This window comes from Balaenoptera acutorostrata, chromosome 1, assembly GCF_949987535.1.
Source record: "Balaenoptera acutorostrata chromosome 1, mBalAcu1.1, whole genome shotgun sequence".
Classification (NCBI taxonomy): Eukaryota; Metazoa; Chordata; class Mammalia; order Artiodactyla; family Balaenopteridae; genus Balaenoptera; species Balaenoptera acutorostrata.
Genome location: NC_080064.1, coordinates 182,210,829 through 182,236,312, shown reverse-complemented (window position 1 = coordinate 182,236,312; position 25,484 = coordinate 182,210,829). Strand labels below are relative to the sequence as shown.

At 36.8% G+C, this 25,484-nt stretch overlaps 1 protein-coding gene across 3 annotated transcripts in view; it reads left to right on the top strand.

The window, feature by feature from the left end:
• The window catches only part of SPATA17 (spermatogenesis associated 17), a 199,524-nt gene that overhangs the window by 131,832 nt on the left and 42,208 nt on the right, over window positions 1-25,484 (top strand). For all 3 annotated transcript variants that reach the window (XM_057556589.1, XM_007173524.2, XM_057556584.1), the window contains one exon: window positions 18,630-18,765. In XM_057556589.1, the coding sequence (XP_057412572.1) occupies window positions 18,630-18,765 (136 nt within the window). The remainder of the gene's footprint in view (window positions 1-18,629; window positions 18,766-25,484) is intronic.

Genomic DNA, 25,484 nt, shown 5'->3' with positions numbered 1-25,484 from the left:
AACTACAGGATAAATCTTAATTCTTTATTGTAAGACTCAAGGCCCTTCAGGATCTGATCCAGGCTTATTTCTCCAGCTAATAGGCTGCCACGTTCCCTAAGAAACTCTATGTCTAGAGCTCCTGGGCTGTTATCATTTCTCTTTATATCCATGTCCTCTTCTGCTTCCATTAAGGAGTTTCCTACCTCCCTTGGTTTACTCAGTCTGCTGAAATCCACTTAAAAAAATAAGAAAAGATTGTTTCTTTACATTTTAAAAAATGGAAAGAGCAACACATATTTGTTTTAGGGTTTTTCAGAGAGCATATTAAGAATTATTTTCAGATATAAAATGGGACCATGCAAGTTGCCTAGATGAAATGGGGAAAGAAGTCATTATTATTAAGAGATGGAAGAAACAGAAGGCCACGGCACCAGAGCTATCAGAGCAAATGTTTAATTTACCCACTAAGATGGCAGAGGTGGAGTGGAGTGATCATAAATCCGGTGATATAGGCTGATATTGGCTTCACCAAAGTGTTATGAGAGGGGCCAAGGTCCTATATGTTAATACCGTCTATCAATTGTAAACATCCTGACTTAGTACAGGAGACTGTAATTATGCAGACTGTAACTGTATCCAAAATGGAGTGATTTAAGACATGGCAGTGGAAGTCGGTGCTAATCTCTGCTCTGGTAGGCAGAATAATAGCCCCGCAGAGAAGTCACACCCTAATCCCAGGAACCTGTGCATATGTTACCTTGTATGATAAAGAGAACTTTGCAGATGTGATTAAGGATTTAAAGATGGGGAGATTATCCTGGATTCCAGATGGGCCCAATGTAATCACAAGGGTCCTTAAAAGTGGAAGAGGGATGCAGAAAGAGATTTGACTACATAAAAGGTCAGAGTGATGCAATGTGAGAAGGAAAACTCATCTTTGCTAGTTTTGAAGATGGAGGAAAGGCCACAACCAAGAAATGCTGGCAGTCTCTAGAAGCTGGGAAAGGTAAAGGTAAAGAAATGGATTCTCCCCTAGAGCCTCCAGAAGGGATGCAGCCCTCCCAGTGCCTTGATTTTAGCCTAGTGAGACCCATTTCAGACTTCTGACCTTCAGAACTCTAAGATAATAAATTCATATTCCTGAAGCCACTAAGTCTGTGATGACTTGTTACAGTAGAAATAGAAAACTAATACAAGTGTCCTTCAAATCAAGGAGCTGGCTTGCTAGATCAGACTTTGGTGTTGAGATTAATTATAAACCTGAGCTAAAGTTGAGGGATATCCTTAGATCCCTAAGGATTCAAAATTCTTCTACAGGTTTGGGGTATGGACATTTAGAGTATTAAAAAAAATACAACCAGGGCTTGAAATTTCCTATGAAATTAAGTTCATAATTTAATCATATTGTAAGGATATTATATTTTAAACTTGTACAGCCTTTCGTAAGAACCTGAGTACAGACAGCTCAATAGCCATCGCTACATCTTTTTGAAAAATAAAAGGTATTAATTTTCTAATAGTTTTTGTAGAAGAGGCAAAACTTTACTTCTGCCCACTTAGGGACTTCAGCTGGGCCTGAGAATTAAATTGGCATAAGACAAATTAAAAGCATACAGATTTATTTAATATAAATAATAAATAATAATAATAATAAATTTATTTAATATAAATTTATTTAATATGTAAGTTTTGCAACACACAATAATCCTCATAAAGAAATGAAAACCGAAACAAGTGGCAAACCCTAAGCGCTTATATATTGGGTTGAGCAAAGAGAAACAATTGTGGAAAATAACAAAAATATATGGGGAGTCCAAAGGAAGATAAAAGTTATTTAACAAGGTCTGTTTGTACAGAATTTTCTATGCCGTGACTTCCCATTTCTCGTGATAGGAATGTTTCTTTCTTCCTGGTATAGGAAAGGCATCTTTCATATGGGAGTGTTATCTCCTGATTATAGGGGAAAAAAAGGGGAACTAAGATCACTTTTTTTCTATCTGTTGTTTATAAGTGCCTTTAGCTCAAAATAATCCTTGGCCAGAGTGGCCTGTTTTGGGGTGGCATATTTTGTCACCTTCATTATTAGGAGTAGGTGAACAGTAGTTGAACTAAACTTTTTTAAAAGGACATTTAAAAACCGTGGTATATGTAGATGAGATCTGGTTATATTATTTATCACTAAGAACAGTGATAAGAAAATTTAACACATCTCAAAACTTTTTGGACTTGTGTGATTTTGCAACACTTTAGACCTTTACAGTTTGCTTATTTTCTGAATCGTTATTGTATTATGATAAGTAGGGATTATCATACATTTTCAGATAATGTTTTCTTAACAATTCAACTTTTATTTGTAACTCTTCCATTTATTTTAATTACTAGCACAGTGTGCAACATTTATTAATCAGCAGAGCCTTTTTAAGTTAAAATACTAAATTAGCTAACCCAATTAACACAGAATACTCCAAACAAGCAGTAATAGGAGAGGTAGTTGCTGTGCAAATCGTATTATACATGCGGGTGCTCTAGGGCACAGTTAAGCGTGATTACCCTCTTTTGATCCAGTATTCTTCTGTCTCTCCCAGCTAATTTCCAGTGGAAATTTACAAAGTACTGGCTTCATTTTTCCAGCTTAATTTTTCTAATGAAGTTCTGGTACTTTATAACACTGGGGATACAGATAATAAGCCTGTGTGTAATTAAGAATTTCTAGAATTTGTCTACAAAAAAGCCCTTTATTACTTTGGCTCTACAGTGAGAACTGTGCTCATTTTTGTCCACTGTTTCCTTGAAAAAGATGGCTTTTTACATAGCTGACCACAGAGTTCTCGAGTTCTGTCCTTATAGACATCTAAGTCTGAAGAAGTTTAAGACTTATAACATTGACATAATGGTGATAACTTGGAATACTTTTACTGATTTTGTGAAAATATTACGCACACTTTTGGTGTATGCAATCAGACAATCATAAAAACACACTGTTAGTCTTTTTAGTTAGATTTTTATCATTTTCTAATAATTCTTCCTAATACAATGGCTAACGTATTCTAAGTAAAGTTTTGCCAATTAACTTTTGGCCAATTTACGAGGCCTGTGGAATTTCCTTTGTAAAAGAAAGATGGTCATTCTGTACCATACTCATATTCTTATATTGGTATGGCATTTATACATCCCAGACTTCCCTGTTTCAATTTAGAGTTCAAAAGTATGTTGGGGGTCAGAAGAGACTTGAAGGCTGAACAGAAGTTTGCCAGGCAAAGCAAGGAGGGTGACACCAAGGCTGTTGCCTGGACAAAACCATCTCTCTGTCAACGAGTGCATAGCTCATGTGGGTTTCGGTTTGCCTTCTGAGGTATCTAGTGAAGCTTAGTTCAGAGCTTTGGTACCTCGTGCAAAATGGCAGAGATGAGAGGGAAAGTATAGGTGGAGCCAAGAGTATAAAGGGCCATGTGTACCATGATAAAGTGTTTGGACTTTACCATATAAAACCATCACTGTGTTTTAATCACTGGAGTGAAAGGGTCAGTTATCTTAGAAATATCACTCTACTAGCTATGTCCATGGTAAAGAAATGGGAGTCACAGCAGTTAGGGTACTGCTGCTATAGTCCAGTTCGGAGATAAAGAGGACTTGCAATAGAGCAAGGATAGTGGTAGTGGAAGGAAAGAGAAAGGTTGACAAACTGCTTTATAGGTAGAATCCTATAAACCCTAAACCAGAAATAGGGGCCAACATGATATGGTGTGGATGGGTGGTCAGGGGCATGGATGCATTTAGGATCACTATCTTAGGGCTTTCTTTTTTTTTTTTTTAACTTTTTTTGGGGGGATTTATTCATTCATTCATTCATTCATTCATTCATTTATGGCTGTGTTGGGTCTTCGTTTCTGTGCGAGGGCTTTCTCTAGTTGCGGCAAGTGGGGGCCACTCTTCATCGCGGTGCGCGGGCCTCTCACTATCACGGCCTCTCTTGTTGCGGAGCACAGGCTCCAGACGCGCAGGCTCGGTAATTGTGGCTCACGGGCCCAGTTGCTCTGCGGCATGTGGGATCTTCCCAGACCAGGGCTCGAACCCGTGTCCCCTGCATTGGCAGGCAGATTCTCAACCACTGCGCCACCAGGGAAGCCCCAGGGCTTTCTTAATTGCTAAGAACAAAGATCCATTCACGGTAACTCAAGTAAAGGGTGTATTTGAAAGATCCATTGAAGAATCTTATAGAAATCTAAGGAACCAAAGAAAAACTGGACTAAGGTGACTCTTGGGGGTTGAAAAGGCATGGTTTTCTCCCTCTAGTGGTATCTCCACTTTTCTCTGTATTTCTGCTTCCTGTTTTCTTTCTACTGACTGGCTTTATCTACTGCCTCACAGTTTCTTGCTCATAAATCTTCAGCTTGCCCTTAGTTATCATGGCCACCCCAGGCCTGATTCAGTGTAACCTTCCAGCGCTAGAACCCACAGCTAATTCTGCTTTTCAGTTCAGGAGAATCTGTTCTGCTCAATTTATGTTATCAAACTGGCCCACACAAGCTGTAGGCTTGAAACACAATTGATGCTTAACAAATATGTGTTAAGTTAATGGACATGTGCTGTTAACATATGAATGGATCACAGCTGTGGTCAGGGGACGGTATGTCACATTATATCAAATACAGTGTCTTATGAAAGTATAGCCATGAGCGAGCAAGGATTTCCTCCGATTGAGAAGTGCAGAGGCAGGGGGTCCTCTAGTGCCTTGACTTGATAGCTTCTGAGTGAGGTGACTGGCCAGATAGTGATGTCCTTACTTAATTAAAAAAAAAAAAATGTAAGAAGAACTATTGTCTTGATAGGGTGGAGGTTTGGGATATGAGTTTAATTTGGGGGCAGCTCTATTTGAGGTACCTATTGTATATCCAGGTAGATATTCCTAGTGAGCATTTGAAAATACTGGTCTTGAGTTAAAGAAGAACACTGAATATAGAGATAAAAATTTAGAAGTCATCAGAGGTGATAGTTAAAAGCTTGGTGGGGGGAAAAAATCTCCCAGGGAGAAACTAGAGAGAGAAAAGATTGAGCACAGATTCCTGGGAGTTGCTTTAATGTCAGGGCAATGGTTCTTAATTAGGTCGCTTATCTATATCACCTTGAGGTTTAAGATTATATACATATGCACTCCTTAGTCTCAACCACAGATATTTTGACTCAGTAGGCATATGGGTTTGACATATATGCCTAAGTGGTTCTAATGCCCAGTTCTGGTTAAGATAAGAGTCATTAATTCAAGGTATCGGCAGAAAATGATGAGTCAGTCAGGAAACTGAGAAAGAAAGGAAGAGTACCAGGAGGTATTTTGCAAATCAAGGGAGAAGAGAATTCACTACAGGGACTGCACTCTGCTTGATGCAGCGTTCAAGTTGAATGAGGACTGAAAAGAATGCATCAGATTTGGCTGTTGGGAAGTCATTCATCGATAGCTTTTGCTTTCTCCTTTATCACCTAGCTCTTATTTCTCCCACATTCTTGAGGATATCATAAGAGAGCTTGTCAAATTCTTTGCCAAACTTCAGATATACGGTGTTTAAAATTTTACTTTACCTGTGGTGATGATATATGTTTATATATTTTTCTTTATATGTATTTATATATAAATATTTTAATTTATATTTTTTAATGTATATTTAATTTTAAAATTTAAAATATCAAAATATAGACATATTAAAATAAAATAGTACCAGTATCATATACACACATATATTGGCCCATTTTTCTAGAATTTAATTTTAACCTTATTTTAATATTCCATTTTAGAATCTTGCTGAAATTAACATCAGATTAAGCAACCTATATGTTATAGAATCTATATTCTTCTGCTTTTAGACTCATTTTGGTATATATTTGGTACATTCATAAGGTCTTAAGAATAACTAATGATGATTCGGTGATCTCATCCAAAGATGTAATTTGAGATACTGTATATCTTATAGAGACCTTGAAATCATTGGGTAGATGCTCATTTATAAATTCTAAACAAGAGGTTACAAACTAGTGGCTTCTGAGTTGCATACAGCTTCCATGTATGTTATATTTGGACCCCTTAGTTTTCTAAAAATTAAATTGATTGAAAAATTAAAAATTGATTAAAAAATTTAAAATGGTAATTATATCTTTTAAAAATCCAGATTTTCTGGCTTATATTAAAAATTAAGAGATCTGGAAACAGCAGGCCTCCAGTCTCATATGGCAACAAACTGATTAAAGCCTGCTTTCTTAGTTTTTACATCTGACTTAATATGTGTTACCTGCTTGGGCTTTCCAGACACAGACATTGGAGACCCTTGTTCCAGATGATAAGCTCCTCGAGAAAGAGCCCAGGATTTATGCAGTATGCTTAGCACCATACTTGACAAGCAGTAAGCGGTCAACAACTCTTTTTACATATTGAGCTTGAGCTTCAACTAGTTTTGTTTGTTTTGTTTTCATCTATCTGATCACCAAAATCATTCTCGTTGCAAGAGAAATCAAGCAAGAGGAAATGAATTCAAGTGTGATTTCTCTTTGATCTTTTTTTTTTTAACATCTTTTTTTTTTTTTAAACATCTTTATTGAAGTATAATTGCCTTACAATAGTGCGTTAGCATCCGCTTTATAACAAAGTGAATCAGTTATACATATACAATATGTTCCCATTTCTCTTCCCTCTTGCATCTCCCTCCCTCCCACCGTCCCCATCCCACCCCTCTAGGTGGTCACAAAGCACCGAGCTGATCTCCCTGTGCTATGCGGCTGCTTCCCACTAGCTATCTATTTTACATTTGGTAGTGTATATATGTCCATGACACTCTCTTACCCTGTCACATCTCACCCCACCCCCTCCCCATATCCTCAAGTCCATTTTCTAGTAGGTCTGTGTCTTTATTCCCGTCTTGCCACTAGGTTCTTCATGGCCTTTTTTTTTTTTTTTCCCTTAGATTCCATATATATGTGTTAGCATACTGTATTTGTTTTTCTCTTTCTGACTTACTTCACTCTGTATGATAGACTCTAACTCCATCCACCTCATTACAAATACCTCCATTTCATTTCTTTTTATGGCTGAGTAATATTCCATTGTATATATGTGCCACATCTTCTTTATCCATTCATCTGTCGATGGACATTTAGGTTGCTTCCATGTCCTGGCTATTGTAAATAGAGCTGCAATGAACATCTTTATTGGAGTATAGTTGCTTTACAATGGTGTGTTAGTTTCTGCTTTATAACAAAGTGAATCAGTTATACATATACATATGTCCCCATACCTCTTCCCTCTTGCGTCTCCCTCCCTCCCACCCTCCCTATCCCACCCCTCTAGGTGGTTACAAAGCCCCGAGCTGATCTCCCTGTGCTATGCGGCTGCTTCCCACTAGCTATCTATTTTACGTTTGGTAGTGTATATATGTCCATGCCACTCTCTCGCTTTGTCCCATCTTTGATCTTTATTAACACCGCACTAACAGTTCCAGTAATAGGGCAGCCTTAACTTCCTCTTTTCTTTTTCTTAGAACAACATTTTCCAAACTGTGTCTCTTGAACTCTAGTCTGGAAGATGTTAATGAGTTTTCTGTCAAATAAACTTGGGAAAAATTATATTTGAAACGTTTTTTTTTTTTTGGCATTTACAGGGCTTCTCCGTCTTAAATATATTTTAATTTAGTGTGACCTTCAAAAAAGGGACATATAATGTATAGCATTTTGCAAGCTCATTTGTTCAACAAATATTACAGCCTAATATGTGCCAGGCACTGTATTAGGTACTAAGGACAAAGCAATGAACAACATCGCAGAGGTTTCCTGGCATCGTAGAGCTAATGGCATGGTTGGCCATGGAATCCCCTTATCCACAGACCATGGTTTGGAATATGCTGCTCTACATTTGATTTTTCTTAGCAATTTTTTTTTTAGTTTCAGCTTATTTCGTTCTGCTTAAGAATAATTTGTGCAAGTGTTTCCCACAGCCTTATTTTTCTCCTTAATTTTGTTCTTTATGTCAATTACACAAGTCCTTAAAATATCTGCGCTTAAAACATTTAAAGTTGTAAATGGACTGCTAAAAGAAGAGCCTGAATGAATGCTACTTAGCTGGGACATTTAAATTCAGTATCTTTCAGCAGAAATTTTGTTTTGGTAAGTTTTCCACAATTAACTAGAGGAAAGTAAGGTTAACACTGATACGTATGGGAAAGTTGTTGCACAGCTGTAATGAAATTACTGAATTAGCGTGCCTGGAGATTGTTAATAATAATAATAATAATATATCCAGGGAATACTAGTCCTCTTAAGCTAAAAAAAAATGTAAGGAGGGCAAAATATGTCTTTCCATTTAAATTTAGAAGCTTGTTATATAAGCTCACTGTCTAGCTGAACAGATAGTCTTGCCATTTGCATTCTTAATATTTAAATATTATGTTGCCATAGGTATTCTTTATATTTAAATACTATATTTATATCACCACCCTAGGGGAGAGATTTGTGTTATTGATACTGCTCCTTTAAAAGTTTATGAGTTTTAAATTTCTTCTGTGAATTCTACTCTAAGTATGAAATACTTTATGTATTGAATAGTTATAGCAATGTTTATATGAAAATCTCAATGAAACCTGTTTTCATCCATAAATGAAGTCTAATTCCTATTTCAAGTTGTTGTCATTTTATGAACATCTCTTCAACCAAAATTCTACTCGAATAAAACATCTTGATAGATGAGTAGACTATGTTTTGAAATCCCTCTATTAGTATTAATGAGCTATATATTAGATTTATCTGGAAATTTGGATTGTTAATACATATAGAGAAAACACCTTTTATTTCTCATATTGAAGGTAATAAAAAGAGACTTTTTATTTGCCAAATTTATTCTAAAACATATTATTCCGTATTAAAAGGGAAAAACAATTCAGCATTTTATGGCCCTTTTTAATGAATTGGACAGTTGACCTGATTTTTTTTTTTAGAAGAGCTAAAATTATTTAATATTTATTTTTTCCAGTTTTATTGAGATATAATTGACATATTGCACTGTATAAGTTTAAGGTGTCCAGCACAATGATTTCACTTATATATATCATGAAATGTGTATATATTTATTATTAATTCATTATATTAAGTCAGTATTCATTATTAATTATACTACAAATTTAAAATATATCTCATCCTATTTCAAATATAATTAGCACAAATAATTTGTATATTTCCAGTTGTGTGGTTTTTCAAAATGCGTTGTCTTAAAAAAAATGCTACGCCTTTTCTGCCAGGCCACCCGGAGAGGAAGGCGCCTTGGGGCACCGTCGGCCTTGCGGGCGGGGCGGCAGCGCCTGCGGGCCTGTCGCCGGGCTCTTTGACGGGATGGGGGGGGGGTTCCCTGCGGTGTTAGATCCTCTTCTTTTTTTCTGCCGGGAACCCGGCTCCGAGCCAGAGCTCATGGGTCCCCCTCGGGCCTCTCCGCTCTGTGGGTCCCGCGCCCGGGGCCTCCATCCCGGTGCCCTACGTCCAGTGCCGGGCACAGCGGAGCGGTCGGCGCGGCCTCAGCCTCAAGGTCATGTCAGGAGGCCCCCCCCTTCCTCTCTCCTCCCCAGTTGACGCAGCCTCGAGCTTTCCTCCGCGCCTCCTGCTCAGTCGCATTTTAGAACAGTTTACCTACTAACAGTGAGTTCTGGTCTCGACGCAGTGGAGCATTGTCAGCATTTGTTCCCGGATCTTCCTTTGTAAATATGCTCTGGAGACGTGGCATTGAAGTTGGAGAAGAATCCGTACAGTACAGGAGGCCCTTAGGCTGTAAATGCCGGCTATACCCTTAGATGCTTCGGGTCACAGAGATGTGTATTTCTGGATACAATACAGAAGAAACCAGCCAAGAGCTGGGAGACTGGAAGAATTTTTGCCTCCTCAAAAGCAAAGGTACAACAGAGCCTATGAGTTGAAGATGAATGAAGGTCGTTGTGATAAATGTTTTCCAAAAACTTGTCATAGAGGATGGCTATGAAAAAACCACCAGGAGGACAGCTGCACACGTAACAAGCATATAAGTACCTGCAGATGAATGTTCAAGTCCTTAGCAGTGGTGTTTACAACTTCTTCATTGCCTCAAAGGTGTGGCATACAACATTTTGGAAGGGAAAATGAAGAATTGGTCAAGAAGACATGAATTAAAGCAAATGATGAAAATTAATATTTTATTTAACATTGATCATCTCACAATAAATGATGTAGAAAAATATAAGTTCAAATGATTTTAATTGCTGGGCAATAAAGTCTGTTTTCTTTAAAATAAAAAAAAGAATATGCTACAACTGGTTAATGAGAACTGTCATCTGACAATGAGACTAGAAATGAACTGGTTTTAATTCAGCCCTCAAAACATTAAATTTACTATTTTCTATATTATAATAATGATTAAAATATTAAAATCTAATAGAATATGTAGTTTTTGAGCAGGTGTACTTTTATGATAACATGACAATTTTTTGTTTGTTGATTAGTTTAGTAGATTAAATCAACTTCCTTTGTTCATATTTTCTCTTCTAATTCTTTCATCAACTCTTTTCAAACTTCTATGCCTAGGTGTCCTTGCTTGTCGAATTAAGTTTTGTAGACCAGAGGGAATTGCCTCTGGAATTAAGAGAATTCCTTTCCCTTAATTAGCCCATAGTGGATTTTTTCCCCTCCTATTCTTTTTTATATACCCCATTTAAATAACTGCTCTATTTTGAGCATTACAAAGCTTTTAATCCTTGCTTCTCCTTTTGCAAGTATTTTATTTTATTTTATTTTTTAATAAATTTATTTATGTATTTATTTTTATTTTTGGCTGCATTGGGTGTTCGTTGCTGCGGGGCTTTCTCTAGTTGCAGCGAGCAGGGGCTACTCTTTGTTGCCGTGCGTGGGCTTCTCATTGTGGTGGCTTCTCTTGTTGCGGAGCATGGGCTCTAGGCGTGTGGGCTTCAGTAGTTGTGGCTCGCGGGCTTAGTTGCTCCACGGCATGTGGGATCTTCCCGGATCAGGGCTCGAACCCATGTCCCCCGCATTGGCGGGCAGATTCTTAACCACTGCACCACCAGCGAAGCCCGCAAATATTTTAGGTAGACCTTTTCAGCAGGGATCCTGGAGTGAATCCCAGTACCGACTCCTGTATCCCGTTTAGGCGTGTCTGCCCTCCCAGTGTTGTTAATGATTGGAACGAGACAGGCTGCTCATAGCCCAAGATCTTTATTAATGCAGCTTGTGATTTCTTCAGCATGTTCTACAGTTCTGCTGTAAGAACAACAAAAAATAATTGGCATGTTTCGCATTCTGTGTAGCATATACGATAAAACAGGTAATTGATTTTTCGGAGAGACTCTTTGGTCATTTATTACCTCAGTAGTTAAGACACAATAGCATCTTCTGGGGCTTCCCTGGTGGCGCAGTGGTTGGGAGTCCGCCTGCCAATGCAGGGGACACAGGTTCAATCCCTTGTCCGGGAAGATCCCACATGCTGTGGAGCAACTAAGCCTGTGTGCAGCAACTACTGAGCCTGTGCTCTAGAGCCTGCGAGCCACAACTACTGAGCCCACGTGCCACAACTACTGAGGCCCGGGGGCCTAGACCCTGTGCTCTGCAACAGGAGAAGCCACCGCGGTGGGAGGCCCACGCACCAGAAGGAGGAGTAGCCCCCGCTCACCGCAACTAGAGAAAGCCCGCGCACAGCAACGAAGACCCAACGCAGCCAAAAATAAATAAATAAATAAATAAGTTTATTTTTAAAAAAGAAAGAAACAAGAGCATCTTCGAGTCACTCTTAAGATAGAAGTAAACTACAATTTGAACATATGAAATTCAATTACTCAAATACAAAGACGGTAAAATTCATATGACTTTATTTGTTCTGCTATCATCTCATTACATTTTATTGTCCATGAAGTGTAGGAGGTTTCCAAACTTGAAGACGAAATCATTTTATACGCAGTCTGTGATGATGGAAAAGTATTTATTTTTGTTTCTTTTTTCCCCAAACGGAAAGAGTGAATGTGTTGAAGAATCCTGTATTTATTTTCGAGTTCATAAGTAAGAAAAGAAACCTCTTCCAATAAAAAGATGGAAAATGTCAGACATGTTTGGTATCAAAGGATCACAAGGCATCCAATTTAGCAACATAGTTTTAGAGAGAGGAATGTGGTAATGGGCTCTCCTTCCTCCATCTCCAGTGTTTATTAGCCTTGGTCATGCTATGATCAAGTCCACCCTCAGGGAAGGGGCCGCACAGAGCCCCAGTGATGTTACAGTTTGGCAATAGTATCTGTGAGGAAAGTTTAAAGTAACTGAGGATAATATTCCACAGAGATGTTAAGAAAGCTAAGACTGCTGAAGCTTGACCTGTTCTGATAGGAGTCAGTATAAGCACCCTATGAAGAGCATTCTTCCAATTTTCAAGGCCAATGAGCTCCATACTTCTAACACCCCACATGTGGCTTCCAAGCTTTTACCTCTCAGCCTGTACTCATACCGGTCCCCTACTTTTGCATCTTCCTTCTCAATTTTCATTTCGGCCTAATGAAGTCTGACCCATTTGTTAAAACTCAGATTAGATATTGTCCCCAGTGCTTTCTGTTCCCATACTCTTTTGTTTTTTCTTTATCAGAAAGCTTTGCTTCCCCGCCCTGCTACACCCCCTGCTTTATATTGGTGTAGTTATTTGTCTTTTTCCCTCATTAGCTTTTAAGGGTCTAAGTGTGAGGCTTCTGCTTATTCACCTTTTTTATACCCGCAGTGTCTAAACACAATGTTACTGAACATAGTTATTTAAGACATATGTGGTGGATTGAATTAACTATGAATTAAGTCCCCTAGTGATTATTATATACCTACTATTTGCTTATCTGATACAGGCCCAGAACTGAGTATCCATTTCCTTATCATAAGGAGCTGCCTCTAGGGGAAGCTGGCATCTCCCTTGGGCTCCCCTGCTCTCTTCTTCTCCCCCATCCACTCCCTCTTCAGCTCAGGGAGGGGGCATGCTACTCCTTGGGGGGACCCATCCTATGCAGGGCCACATTGCATGAGGTCTACCTCGCTCCAGAGTTTCTCTTGACCTCTCTGACTAGTAGTCAGGTGCTGGCCTGGAGTTGCTCTCAGTGGGGAGAATCCTTAGACGTCCCACCTTTTCCTTTTTTGGCCAGTGGTTAAAGAGGAAGACTCTTCTCCCCGGAGGAGCATCTGTCTCATCTCTTATCACACCTTTGACTTTTGCTGGCTGTTAAGACTCAGGGCAAAACGGGGAGCAGTCCCCACGTTGGAAAGGGGTGGATTACACAAAGTCTGTTTTAAATTTGGGGACAAACTCACTACAGTTTGCTCTTTTTCCTGCCTCTAGCCTAGGCGAAAAGACTTATTTGCATGCTTTGCATAACTCATTGGAGAATTTATTGTGATCTGGAGTAAAATTCCTAACTTGTAATAAGGTGCCCTTTATCCTGCTTTGTGCTTAATACATGTATTTCACTAGAAGCCCTTTAACAGAGAGAGGGCTGTTCTAGGACATGTTTGAAACCTGAACAGGTATTTGAGACTTGTTCCATAGCTATATATCTCGATATCTATGAATCATTATCTCCATGTCCAGTTTGAAATGATTTACCTAAGTCAGAATTCACTGTGGCTTGGATAACTACCCTATTGGGCAATCAATACATAATATATATGGAGAAAAATATTTAGCAATTTATGAAGATCGGTAATATATTTCTATGTGTAGTTTCCATGAGCAATCTCATCTTCACTATAAGCTGTTCACGATTTCCTTTGCTTCCTTCATAAAGAACTCAATTTTCTAGTTATGTTGAACCCCTTTCCATTTCTTCAGCATCCCTTTTTATGCTCTAACTCACCTCCATATCTTTGTATATGTTGTTTCTTCTGTCTAAAATAGTCTTCACCAGCTTCTTAACTTGACTAACTCTATATGTGTTAGTATGCAGCTCTGACATACATGGTCTGGGAAGACAGCTTTTCCATGCCCCGCCCCCCAACTCCCTGCCAATAACCACCCCCATATGCATATACATGTGCATGTTACAAGCACATATGCGTATATAAATAAGCCTTCCTCTGTGTCCTAATTGCCTCTTGTGCATGTATTTATCACAAAACCAACACATTCTACTATGTTGTCTCATTCTCCACCCACTGTTATAAGGTGAATTCCTTTTAGGTATACTGCATCTTCCAGCATTAAATCCCAGTGTTTTTCAAAGTGTTTAGTATATAAAAGCATTTCATTTAATGTTTGTTTAATGAATAAATATTAAGACAGTAGAGAAATCAGTGTGGGTTGGAGTAGGATGATTAGGAAGCTGGGTGTTAAGCCGGATTTTGAAAGATAAGTAGTACTTGGATCAGTATTTCAGGAAGACGAACATGGACAAAGGCAGAGCTGGGATAGAAAGACAGAAATGAAGGAAACAGAATGAAGGAAGGGAAGGAGGGAGGGAGGGAGGGAGGGAGGAAGGAGAATGGCATCAAAAGACGTCAGGTAAGGAGTGGTAGGAGATTGAACAGACCAAGTGCATTCTAAGAAGCCTGGCTGCTGGGCTGAAGAATATAGGTTTGAATCAATAGGTAATAGGGTTCCATAATTGAAGATTTGAATTATCTGGCAGTGAAATAAATAGGTTGGAGGAAAACCTAGAATTATGAGTGACAGTAGTAGGACTATAAACAAAAAGGAGGGAGGGATGAAAGTTAATAAAGAAAACAAAGATAAGTATAATTTGTTAGTCTTCTTATTTGGAAAATAATATTAAGTATATTAATACTAAAGAATAAAGACTTTTTAAAATATATTTGCAGTGGACTTATTTTCCCTGAAGCTAATTGATTAATTTTAATTTTTGCTTCCTGAGACCCCTACCAATTCTTCTCTAACTCTGCAGACATTCAAGTACTGACTTGTTTGTATATATCACTGTATCTCCACATTGAATTTAAGAATTTCTGCCAGATCTGTATCTCTGATGAGATTTTAAAAATTAACAAGCAAAGCCGTATCATCTTCTCCTTTAATGTGATGTTCAGTTCATTGAAAAGTACGCACTGCAAGCATAAAGCACATCTGAATATATATTTAAAACTGGTAAAGATACCATTTTAAAAGTAAAATTGACCATTATCTAAACTTTCGATTGTAAACTCAATTTATTTCTAGGCTTTTCATAGCTGTTTATACTTTTATAGAGCAAATTCTATTTGAGAATTAAATAATTTCTTCTGAATTTGAAGACAAATTTTAAAATATTATTTATAAAACATCTAAATATTTTTCAGTGTATATACTTATATACACATACATGTGTGCCCTTAAGAATATGCATTACATGTTACCTTAATGAAACATTATGGCTCAATGAAATTAACATTAATTCACGTGCAGGGAAACACCTAGTCTTTCCGCCTTGTCTTCTCAGACATCCAGTCCCTTGAGAAAGCAAATTTTGTTCAGACACAAAAGAAAAATGTACTATTAAAATGCAATTCAGAAGTGATAAAAAGTGTAAGTACAGCAGCCAGCTCACAGCACCTCCTCTGTATACTCAGGGACATTGGGGCCACATTAATTTTTCTTATGTGTGATGTCCATCCCATGTGCAAATTAGCACTGAAAGGACCGTAATCTGTCTTACATGAGAGCTCTTTTCTCAAGAGCATATATAATACATGCCTGTGTAATTTTGTATAATTCAAAGCTCTGTGTTCTGTTTATTTTTTATCTTAAATTGGCTTAGAAAATATTTTCTTAGGAAAAATATTTAAAAGGAGTTCCTTAATAAACATTAAAAAGAAATTGTAGAGAGGTGTGAAAATTGATGAAATAACACCACATTTCCTAAGCTTATTATTTTTTAAACAAATTTATGAATATAATGGCAAAATTTTTTTCAATTGAACTGAGATTTTTGAAAAGGCCCCTTCTTTGTCTTAATTAAATGAGATAATATATGTGAAAATATCAGCATATGCTCAATAAATCTGTTGAACCTCAACTTTATTGTTTCAAAGTCTGAATTTCAAAATATTTTTCTTGGCGGAATATTTAATTTAGCGGTATATATTTATTTCCCAGAGCTTGCTGTTTCCCTCTAAATGTTTCTTGTATTTAAAACAGGATCTAGCTCTAATTTCACTGACACCATGTCTCTGTTGATTATATTAATTAGAATTTTCTGACGTTTGCTCCTGTTTCCTATATTATATGTTTCCTCTAGGTTATCTTTTATGTTTAGATATATGTCTTTCTTTCATGTTGGTAGTTTCCCCAATTGGTAATCTATTCTTAAATTCATATTAAAAAGGAGACTCTAAAAATCAGTTTAAAAAGTTTATTTGTGTGTGAGAATGGCTTTTTGACTGATAGACTTTGTTGCACTGTGATATGACCTTTTAGTTAAGAGATCTCCAAATGTTGATATTTGAAGTTGTTTCTCTGGGCGCTCTCAGTATCTTTTGAGATGATACAATTACTCTTCTGAAATCTGTTAATCCGGCTCCCAGGTTACTTCGAGATGAGCAAGGGAAGATTTCAATGAGTAGTCTTTGAATTAAAATTCATATATTCCGGGCTTCCCTGGTGGCGCAGTGGTTGAGAATCCGCCTGCCAATGCAGGGGACACGGGTTCGAGCCCTGGTCTGGGAGGATCCCACATGCCGCGGAGCAACTGGGCCCGTGAGCCACAATTACTGAGCCTGCGCATCTGGAGCCTGTGCTCCGCAACAAGAGAGGCCACGATAGTGAGAGGCCCGCGCACCGCGATGAAGAGTGGCCCCCGCTTGCCACAACTAGAGAAAGCCCTCGCACAGAAACGAAGACCCAACACAGCCATAAATAAATAAATAAATAAATAAATAAATAAATAAATAAATATTAAAAAAAAAAAAATTCATATATTCCATTTGGTGCCTCACTCTGGCCTTCCGTGGTTCCTGCTTTCCCTGAGACCAGAGCTCTCCGGTATAAAGTTTTCTGAGAATACACTATTGTTTTGGATACATGGACTAAGAGAGGAATCTGGGTATTTAATTATTCATGGCATAGGTTTTTCACCTGTCTTCAGCCTTATTCTTCACTCTCACCCACTGCAGTAACTTCTAGAGTCTTCCAGGATTCTGCAGGACTAATGGCTTCATTTCTCTTTGGCCTCTCCCTCTTCTGGAACTTAGATTTCAGTTTTTAAATTTTCTCTCTGCTTTCCACCTGCCAAAATGTTAGCATTTTCATCTTCTATTTCTTCTCTTTTGTCCTCTTTCTTGTGAGTTTACAAATTTTTTTATTCCTTTACTTTATTTCAGAAAGTTTTGGTGAGGGATTAAACAATTCATCAGGTTACACTAAAGACACATCACAATCTTAGTTGTCCTGTGAGAGTTTAAAATTTTCATTTTTTATGTTGATCAAAATAACATTAAAAGTAATGATGATGATGATGATGATGATGATGATGATGGTGATGGTGGTGGTGGTGATGATGATAATGATGTTGGTGATGATGATGTTGGTGATGATGATGATGGTGCTGATGGTGGTGGTGGTGATCATGATGATGGTGATGGTGATGATGATGATGATGGTGATGATGATGATGATGGTGGTGATGATGTTGATGATGATTATGATGGTGATGATGGTGGTGATGATGATGATGATGGTGGTGATGATGTTGATGATGATTATGATGGTGATGATGGTGGTGATGATGATGATGATGGTGATGATGGTAATGGTGGTGGTGGTGGTGGTGATGATGATGACAGTGATGGTGGTGATGATGATGATGATGATGATAATGGTAATGGTGTTGGTGGTGGTGGTGGTGATGATAATGATGATGGTGGTGATGGTAATGGTGGTGGTGGTGGTGGTGGTGATGATGATGATGATTATGATGGTGATGATGATGGTGATGATGATGGTGGTGATGATGATGATGATATGATAATGAGAGCTACAACAATAAGCTCCTTCTACTTTAGCACCCCCATTATTTATTGAACACTTACTGTTTTCAGCCTCCATGTAAAGTTTTGTATATATTAAGCTGTTCATTCTTTCCAATTTCCCTATAATTAAAATCTTGTACAGGTCAAGCAACTTGCATGAGGGAACACAGGTAGCAAGGCAAAGCTAAGACGTGAATATAGGTCTGACTAACTCAAAAGGGTCATTATCTATAACCTGTACCAATCTGTCTTTATTTTTTGGGTAAATTAAGATTTGAAGAAGCCCATTTCAATAAGAGTTGCCTGTGCTAGCCATCCTTTTCATCTGGAGACTACCATCTTAAAGTTAAGGGCATTTTTACTTATGTGATGTTTTGAATTATTTGGCATAATTAATTAATAAATTTATTATTTAACATTTTCTATATTTAGAAAATATTTGAGGCTTACAAAAATTCTGTGATGTTTTAGTACCTCCACTTGCAGAATAAGTAATGAAGATTCATAGAAGTTAGTAATAGAGATAGTCAGTGGCAGAGATTGAAGCGAAAACCTGGTATTCTGATTCCAAGCCATGTATTATTTTCACTGTAATTTACTACTTCTTATTTTTTTAATCAAATGTCTCTAGAAATAAAATTAAGACTATTACCTAAATGTTCTTTCAGGTTTTTGCCATTTTCTTCCTACCATAAAAATAAAAAGTACATCCCGACAATGCATTTATCAAGCAAGTATGGTCCTGATGCTTATGGAAGTCAACATTTCCGAGATGAAAATCCCAAGAAATGGATCTGTGACAAGGTGAGTTGATGCAACATTAAAAAGAAAATAGTGTTTCTTTTAAAAGGCTAAAAATATACACTGATTATAGCAAATATAAATATAATCATTACGACTAACACCTTCATGGTTACAAAATTATTTATAGCTATTTTATGTGAAGATAGTGCTGCTTACTATGTCAGTAAGAGATTTAAGTTTTTCGTGGGTTTTTTTTTTTTTTTTGATGTTGTGTTCTTGTGTTTTATGGTTCAGGTACCCTGTGATCAAATGGCATGGATCATTAGCTTTGGCAAAGCCAATTAGGGTCAGAGTCTGAATCTGTGGAATAGAGTTAAGCTAACTCTCAGGCATGGAGATCAGTGCTTTCCTGCTTTCTCTCAATCTCTGTGTGTATGTAGATAGGTAGGAAGGAAGGAAGGAAGGGAGGGAGGGAGGGAGATATATGTGATATCCCATCTCTTTATATCATATAGAAAAGAAAAAAGCAAATAAATATTTATTTTCTGATTCCAGAATTATAGTTGCTACCACTTAAATAAAAATATCTAGATTGCGAAAACACTCACATGTCTTACACTATAGGAGGTAAAGAGGAAAGTTCTTACTATGTGTTTAACCTATTGTCTAGCAGTTAGAAGCACAAACTTATTCATACTAAAATTATACAGATAAAATGAAGTAGGCAGTGATTTTCTGGAAGAGGGTTAGGGCTCTTGAGTTCCATATACTACCAGGCCTATTTCTATTAATTGTTTGTCAATGAGGATTTATTCATTTACACACAGTCTCCTACCAAAAGGATTTAAGGCACCTTATCAAATGGCAAATACAGCACAAGTCATATTCTAGAAATTTAAATAAGGGGAAACGATCTTAGATGAGAAGAGTGGCTGTGCACACGAAATAAAGGGGAACTGTGAGTATGGTGGGAAGTGACTTAGGAATTGCAGCCTGTGGGTGGCAAAGACGGAGAGAACACAAGTTGCAGAGGCGTCCTCACTATTCAAGAGGAAAAGACACATTAGACCGTTAAGGGAAACAAGATCTTTCTCTACCAAATTCTAAGAAAATTTCTTTTTTTAAGGACATTTTAAATATAGGAATGTCAAAGGGAACTCTTGCTGGGGAGTAACTTGGATTCTTTGGAAAGTGCCTTTTTCTTTTACCGCTACTAAGTCTTTTTTAATTTTTTTTAAATGGTCTTCTGAAACACTAAATAGTAATTCCATGGCATAAGAAATACAAGGAGTAGTTCAATCTGGTCCACTGATTGACAAACCTAAAAGTTCATAACAATATTATTTCATAAAAATCCATGGTAAGACTATTCTAGGCATTTGTTTTTACCTAATATGCAACCATTCAGAATATAGGTTTAATATGATTTTTAAACTAATTAATTTTGTATTTTGAATGTACATAATGTGATCTACCTCTCATTTTTCTATTTGACGTAAAGTTTTGTGTTTTTTGTTTTTTGGGTTTTTTTGCTGTTATGCCCTCACCATCCTATTTAATTCAAGGAAATTCTCATTTCTTTAAAATTTAAATGACTTACCTACCTTAGGACATTAAGCTACTTCAGAGTAAGAAAAATCCTTGCGCCAATGTTTCTTTCCTAAAATAATACAGTAATTTTTGGTTTTATGCAACAGGTTCATTCATATATTTTGACATATTCCAAGACTATGCATTTATCTAACTGAAGTAAGCAACTTGCAGAAATTCTTGGATACTCACTAAAAAAAATGTTTATTTTGTTCTTTTTGAGGAATCATTGTGTGCCTCTGTATACCTTTAGAAAGTACACATACTTGAAAAGTTAATGACAAATAATTGTTCTTGCAGACCCTGAAACCTAAGAGAGAAAGTGTAGGGATTCTTTATGTCTTAATAAATCATTAATCCACTTGCACAAAACCATGTAGAAAAATATTAAATACAAATTTAAATTTCTCCCTCCCCTCCTCATTTCCTTCTTCCCCTTCTTCTGATCTCTTAGAATAACCATATTAGATGAACAAATTTTTCCTGTGTTGCCAATAGATTCTATGAAGTATAAGGGTAGTCATTCTATTGTTTACATGAAAATATTTTATGTTTTGATTTGCTGAAAGCGGTTTGGGTGAGACTTGTGCCCAATAAATTACTAAAAGCAGGCTTATTTTTCTTTATTTTATATAAAACTTTGTTTCTTGACCTTGGAGATGTGAGACCATAACTTATTCATATTAGTAGATGAAGAATAGTTTTAGCGAGTTGTTGAGTTCAAAATGTTGGAGAAGGAAAAGACTGGTGTAGTTTTATGCTTCTATTGGAAGATGGACTATTGACAAATATTTAAATGCACATAAGATTTAGTTCAATGCAGTAGATTCACTTCAGCCAAGAAACAGCTCAATTAAATACATTTGGTTCCTGATCTCCACCCTTTCCATCATGTTTTAAGATTGTCTGCCTGAAGAATTTTCTTTCTCTTCTGTCATCTTTAAGCATGGAGGTTATCATTTCCAGACGATTTGCTACACAACTGGGATAAAGGGTATCAGTTGAGAGAAAAATCATATGTTTTCTTTCTCTAATCATATTCACATTACATCAATTAATAATCAAATAGTATTTAATATTTTTGTATTATTTTTAATGCTATTAATATGAAGAACACTATACAAAGACATCACAAAGTCAGCAGATTGCAAGCAAATAATATTACTTTTTCCCAAAATTATTAAAATCAATAATGAAAAATAATATATATATATCATTTTTTTAAACATCTTTATTGGAATATAATTGCTTTACAATGGTGTGTTAGTTTCTGCTGTATAACAAATGAATCAGCTATACATATACATATATCCCCATAACTCCTCCCTCTTGCGTCTCCCTCCCACCCTCCCTATCCCACCCCTCTAGGTGGTCACAAAGCACTGAGCTGATCTCCCTGTGCTATGCGGCTGCTTGCCACTAGCTATCTATTTTACATTTGGTAGTGTATATATGTCCATGCCACTCTCTCACTTCTTCCCAGCTTACCCTTCTCCCTCCCATGTCCTCAAGTCCATTCTCTATGTCTGCGTCTTTATTCCTGTCCTGCTCCTAGGTTCTTCAGAACCATTTTTTTTTTTTTTTTTTTTTTTTTAGATTCCATATGTATGTGTTAGCATATGGTATTTATTTTTCTCTTTCTGGCTTACTTCACTCTGTATGACAGTCTCTAGGTCCATCCACCTCACTACAAATAACTCAATTTCGTTTCTTCTTAAGGCTGTGTAATATTCCATTGTATATGTGTGCCACATCTTCTTTATCAATTCATCTGTCGATGGACACTTAGGTTGCTTACATGTCCTGGCTATTGTAAATAGAGCTGCATTGAATACTGTGGTGCATGACTCTTTTTGAATTATGGTTTTCTCAGGGTATATGCCCAGTAGTGGGATTGCTGGGTCATATGGTAGTTCTATTTTTAGCTTTTTGAGGAACCTTCATACTGTTCTCCATAGTGGCTGTATCAATTTACATTCCCACCAACAGTGCAAGAGTGTTCCCTTTTCTCCACACCATCTCCAGCATTTATTGTTTGTAGATTTTTTGACGATGGCCATTCTGACTGGTGTGAGGTGGTACCTCATTGTAGTTTTGATTTGCATTTCTCTAATGATTAGTGATGTTGAGCATCCTTTCAACTGTTTGTTGGCAATCTGTATATCTTCTTTGGGGAAATATCTATAGAGGTCTTCTGCCATTTTTGGATTGGGTTGTTTGTTTTTCTGATATTGAGCTGCATGAGCTGCTTGTGTATTTTGGAGATTAATCCTTTGTCAGTTGCTTCATTTGCAAATATTTTCTCCCATTCTGAGAGTTGTCTTTTTGTCTTGTTTATGGTTTCCTTTGCTGTGCAAAAGCTTTTAAGTTTCATTAGGTCCCATTTGTTCATTTTTGTTTTTATTTCCATTTCTCTAGGAGGTGGATCAAAAAGGATCTTGCTGTGATATATGTCATAGAGTGTTCTGCCTATGTTTTCCTCTAAGAGTTTTATAGTGTCTGACCTTACATTTAGGTCTTTAATCCATTTTGAGTTTATTTTTGTGTGTGTTGTTAGGGAGTGTTCTAATTTCATTCCTTTACATGTAGCTGTCCAGTTTTCCCAGCACCACTTATAGAAGAGACTGTCTTTTCTCTTTTCTCCATTGTATATCCTTGCCTCCTTTGTCATATATTAGTTGACCATATGTGCGTGGGTTTATCTCTGGGCTTTCTATCCTGTTCCATTGATCTATATTTCTGTTTTTGTGCCAGTACCATACTGTCTTGATTGCTGTAGCTTTGTAGTATAGGCTGAATTCCGGGAGCCTGATTCCTCCAGCTCCGTTTTTCTTTCTCCAGATTGCTTGGGCTATTCGTGGTCTTCTATGTTTCCATACAAATTCTGAAATTTTTTGTTCTAGTTCTGTGAAAAATGCCAGTGGTAGTTTGATAGGGATTACATTGAATCTGTAGATTGCTTTGGGTAGTATAGTCATTTTCACAATGTTGATTCTTCCAATCCAAGAACATGTGTTTGTATCATCTTTAATTTCTTTCATCAGTGTCTTATAATTTTCTGCATACAGGTCTTTTGTCTCCTTAGGTAAGTTTATTCCTAGGTACTTTTTTCTTTTTGTTGCAATGGTAAATGGGAGTGTTTCCTTTATTTCTCTTTCAGATTTTTCATCCTTAATGTATAGGGCTGCAAGAGATTTCTGTGCATTAATTTTGTATCCTACTACTTTACCAAATTCATTGATTAGCTTTAGTAGTTTTCTGGTAGCATCTTTAGGATTCTCTATGTATATTATCATGTCATCTGCAAACAGTGACAGCTTTACTTCTTCTTTTCCAATTTGGATTCATTTTATTTCTTTTTCTTCTGTGATTGCTGTGGCTAAAACTTCCAAAGCTATGTTGAATAATAGTGGTGAGAATGGACAGCCTTGTCTTGTTTCTGATCTTAGATGAAATGGTTTCAGTTTTTCACCATTGCGAATGATGTTGGCTGTGGGTTTGTCATATATAGCCTTTATTATGTTGAGTTAAGTTACCTCTATGCCTAGTTTCTGGAGGGTTTTTATCATAAATGGGTGTTGAATTTTGTCAAAAGCTTTTTCTGCATCTATTGAGATGATCATATGGTTTTTCTCCTTCAAATTGTTAATATGGTGTATCACATTGACTGATTTGCATATATTGAAGAATCCTTGCATTCCTGGGATAAACCCCACTTGATCATGGTGTATGATCCTTTTAATGTGCTGCTGGATTCTGTTTGCTAGTATTTTGGTGAGGATTTTTGCGTCTATGTTCATCCGTGATATTGGTCTGTAGTTTTATTTATTTGTGACATCTTTGTCTGGTTTTGCTATCAGGGTGATGGTGGCCTTGTAGAATGAGTTTGGGAGTGTTCCTCCCTCTGCTATATTTTGGAGGAGTTTGAGAAGGATAGGTGTTAGCTCTTCTCTAAATGTTTGATAGAATTCTCCTGTGAAACCATCTGGTCCTGGGCTTTTGTTTGTTGGAAGATTTTTAATCACAGTTTCAATTTCATTACTTGTGATTGGTCTGTTCATATTTTCTATTTCTTCCTTGTTCAATCTCAGAAGGTTGTGCTTTTCTAAGAATTTGTCCATTTCTTCCAGGTTGTCCATTTTATTGGCATATAGTTGCTTGTAGTAATCTCTCATGATCCTTTGTATATCTGCAGTGTCAGTTGTTACTTCTCCTTTTGCATTTCGTATTCTATTGATTTGAGTCTTCTCCCTTTTTTCTAGATGAGTCTGGCTAATGGTTTATCAATTTTGTGTATCTTCTCAAAGAACCAGGCTTTAGTTTTATTGATGTTTGCTGTCGTTTCCTTCATTTCTATTTCATTTATTTCTGATCTGATCTTTATGATTTCTTTCCTTCTGCTAACTTTGGGGTTTTTTTGTTCTTCTTTCTCTAATTGCTTTAGGTATAAGGTTAAGTTGTTTATGTGAGATGTTTCTTGTTTCTTGAGGCAGGACTGTATTGCTATAAACTTCCCTCTTAGAACTGCTTTTGCTGCATCCCATAGGTTTTGGGTTGTCGTGTTTTCATTGTCATTTATTTCTAGGTATTTTTTGATTTCCTCTTTGATTTCTTCAGTGATCTCTTGGTTATTAAGTAGTGTATTGTTTAGCCTCCATGTGTTTGTATTTTTTACAGATTTTTTCCTGTAATTGATATCTAGTCTCATAGCATTGTTGTTGGAAGAGATACTTGATACGATTTCAATTTTCTTAAATTTACCAAGGCTTGCTTTGTGACCCAAGATATGATCTATCCTGGAGAATGTTCCATGAGCACTTGAGAAGAAAGTGTATTCTGTTGTTTTTGGATGGAATATCCTATAAATATCAATTAAGTCCATCTTGTTTAATGTATCTTTTAAGGCTTGTGTTTCCTTATTTATTTTCATTTTGGATGATCTGTCCATTGGTGAAAGTGGGGTGTTAAAGTCCCCTACTATGATTGTGTTACTGTCGATTTCCCCTTTTATGGCTGTTAGCATTTGCCTTATGTATTGAGGTGATCCTATGTTGGGTGCATAAATATTTACAATTGTTATATCTTCTTGGATTGATCCCTTGATCATTATGTAGTGTCCTTCTCTATCTCTTGTAATTATATATCATTTTGTGAAAGTATGGAAATCAATGACGCATTAATGTACATAT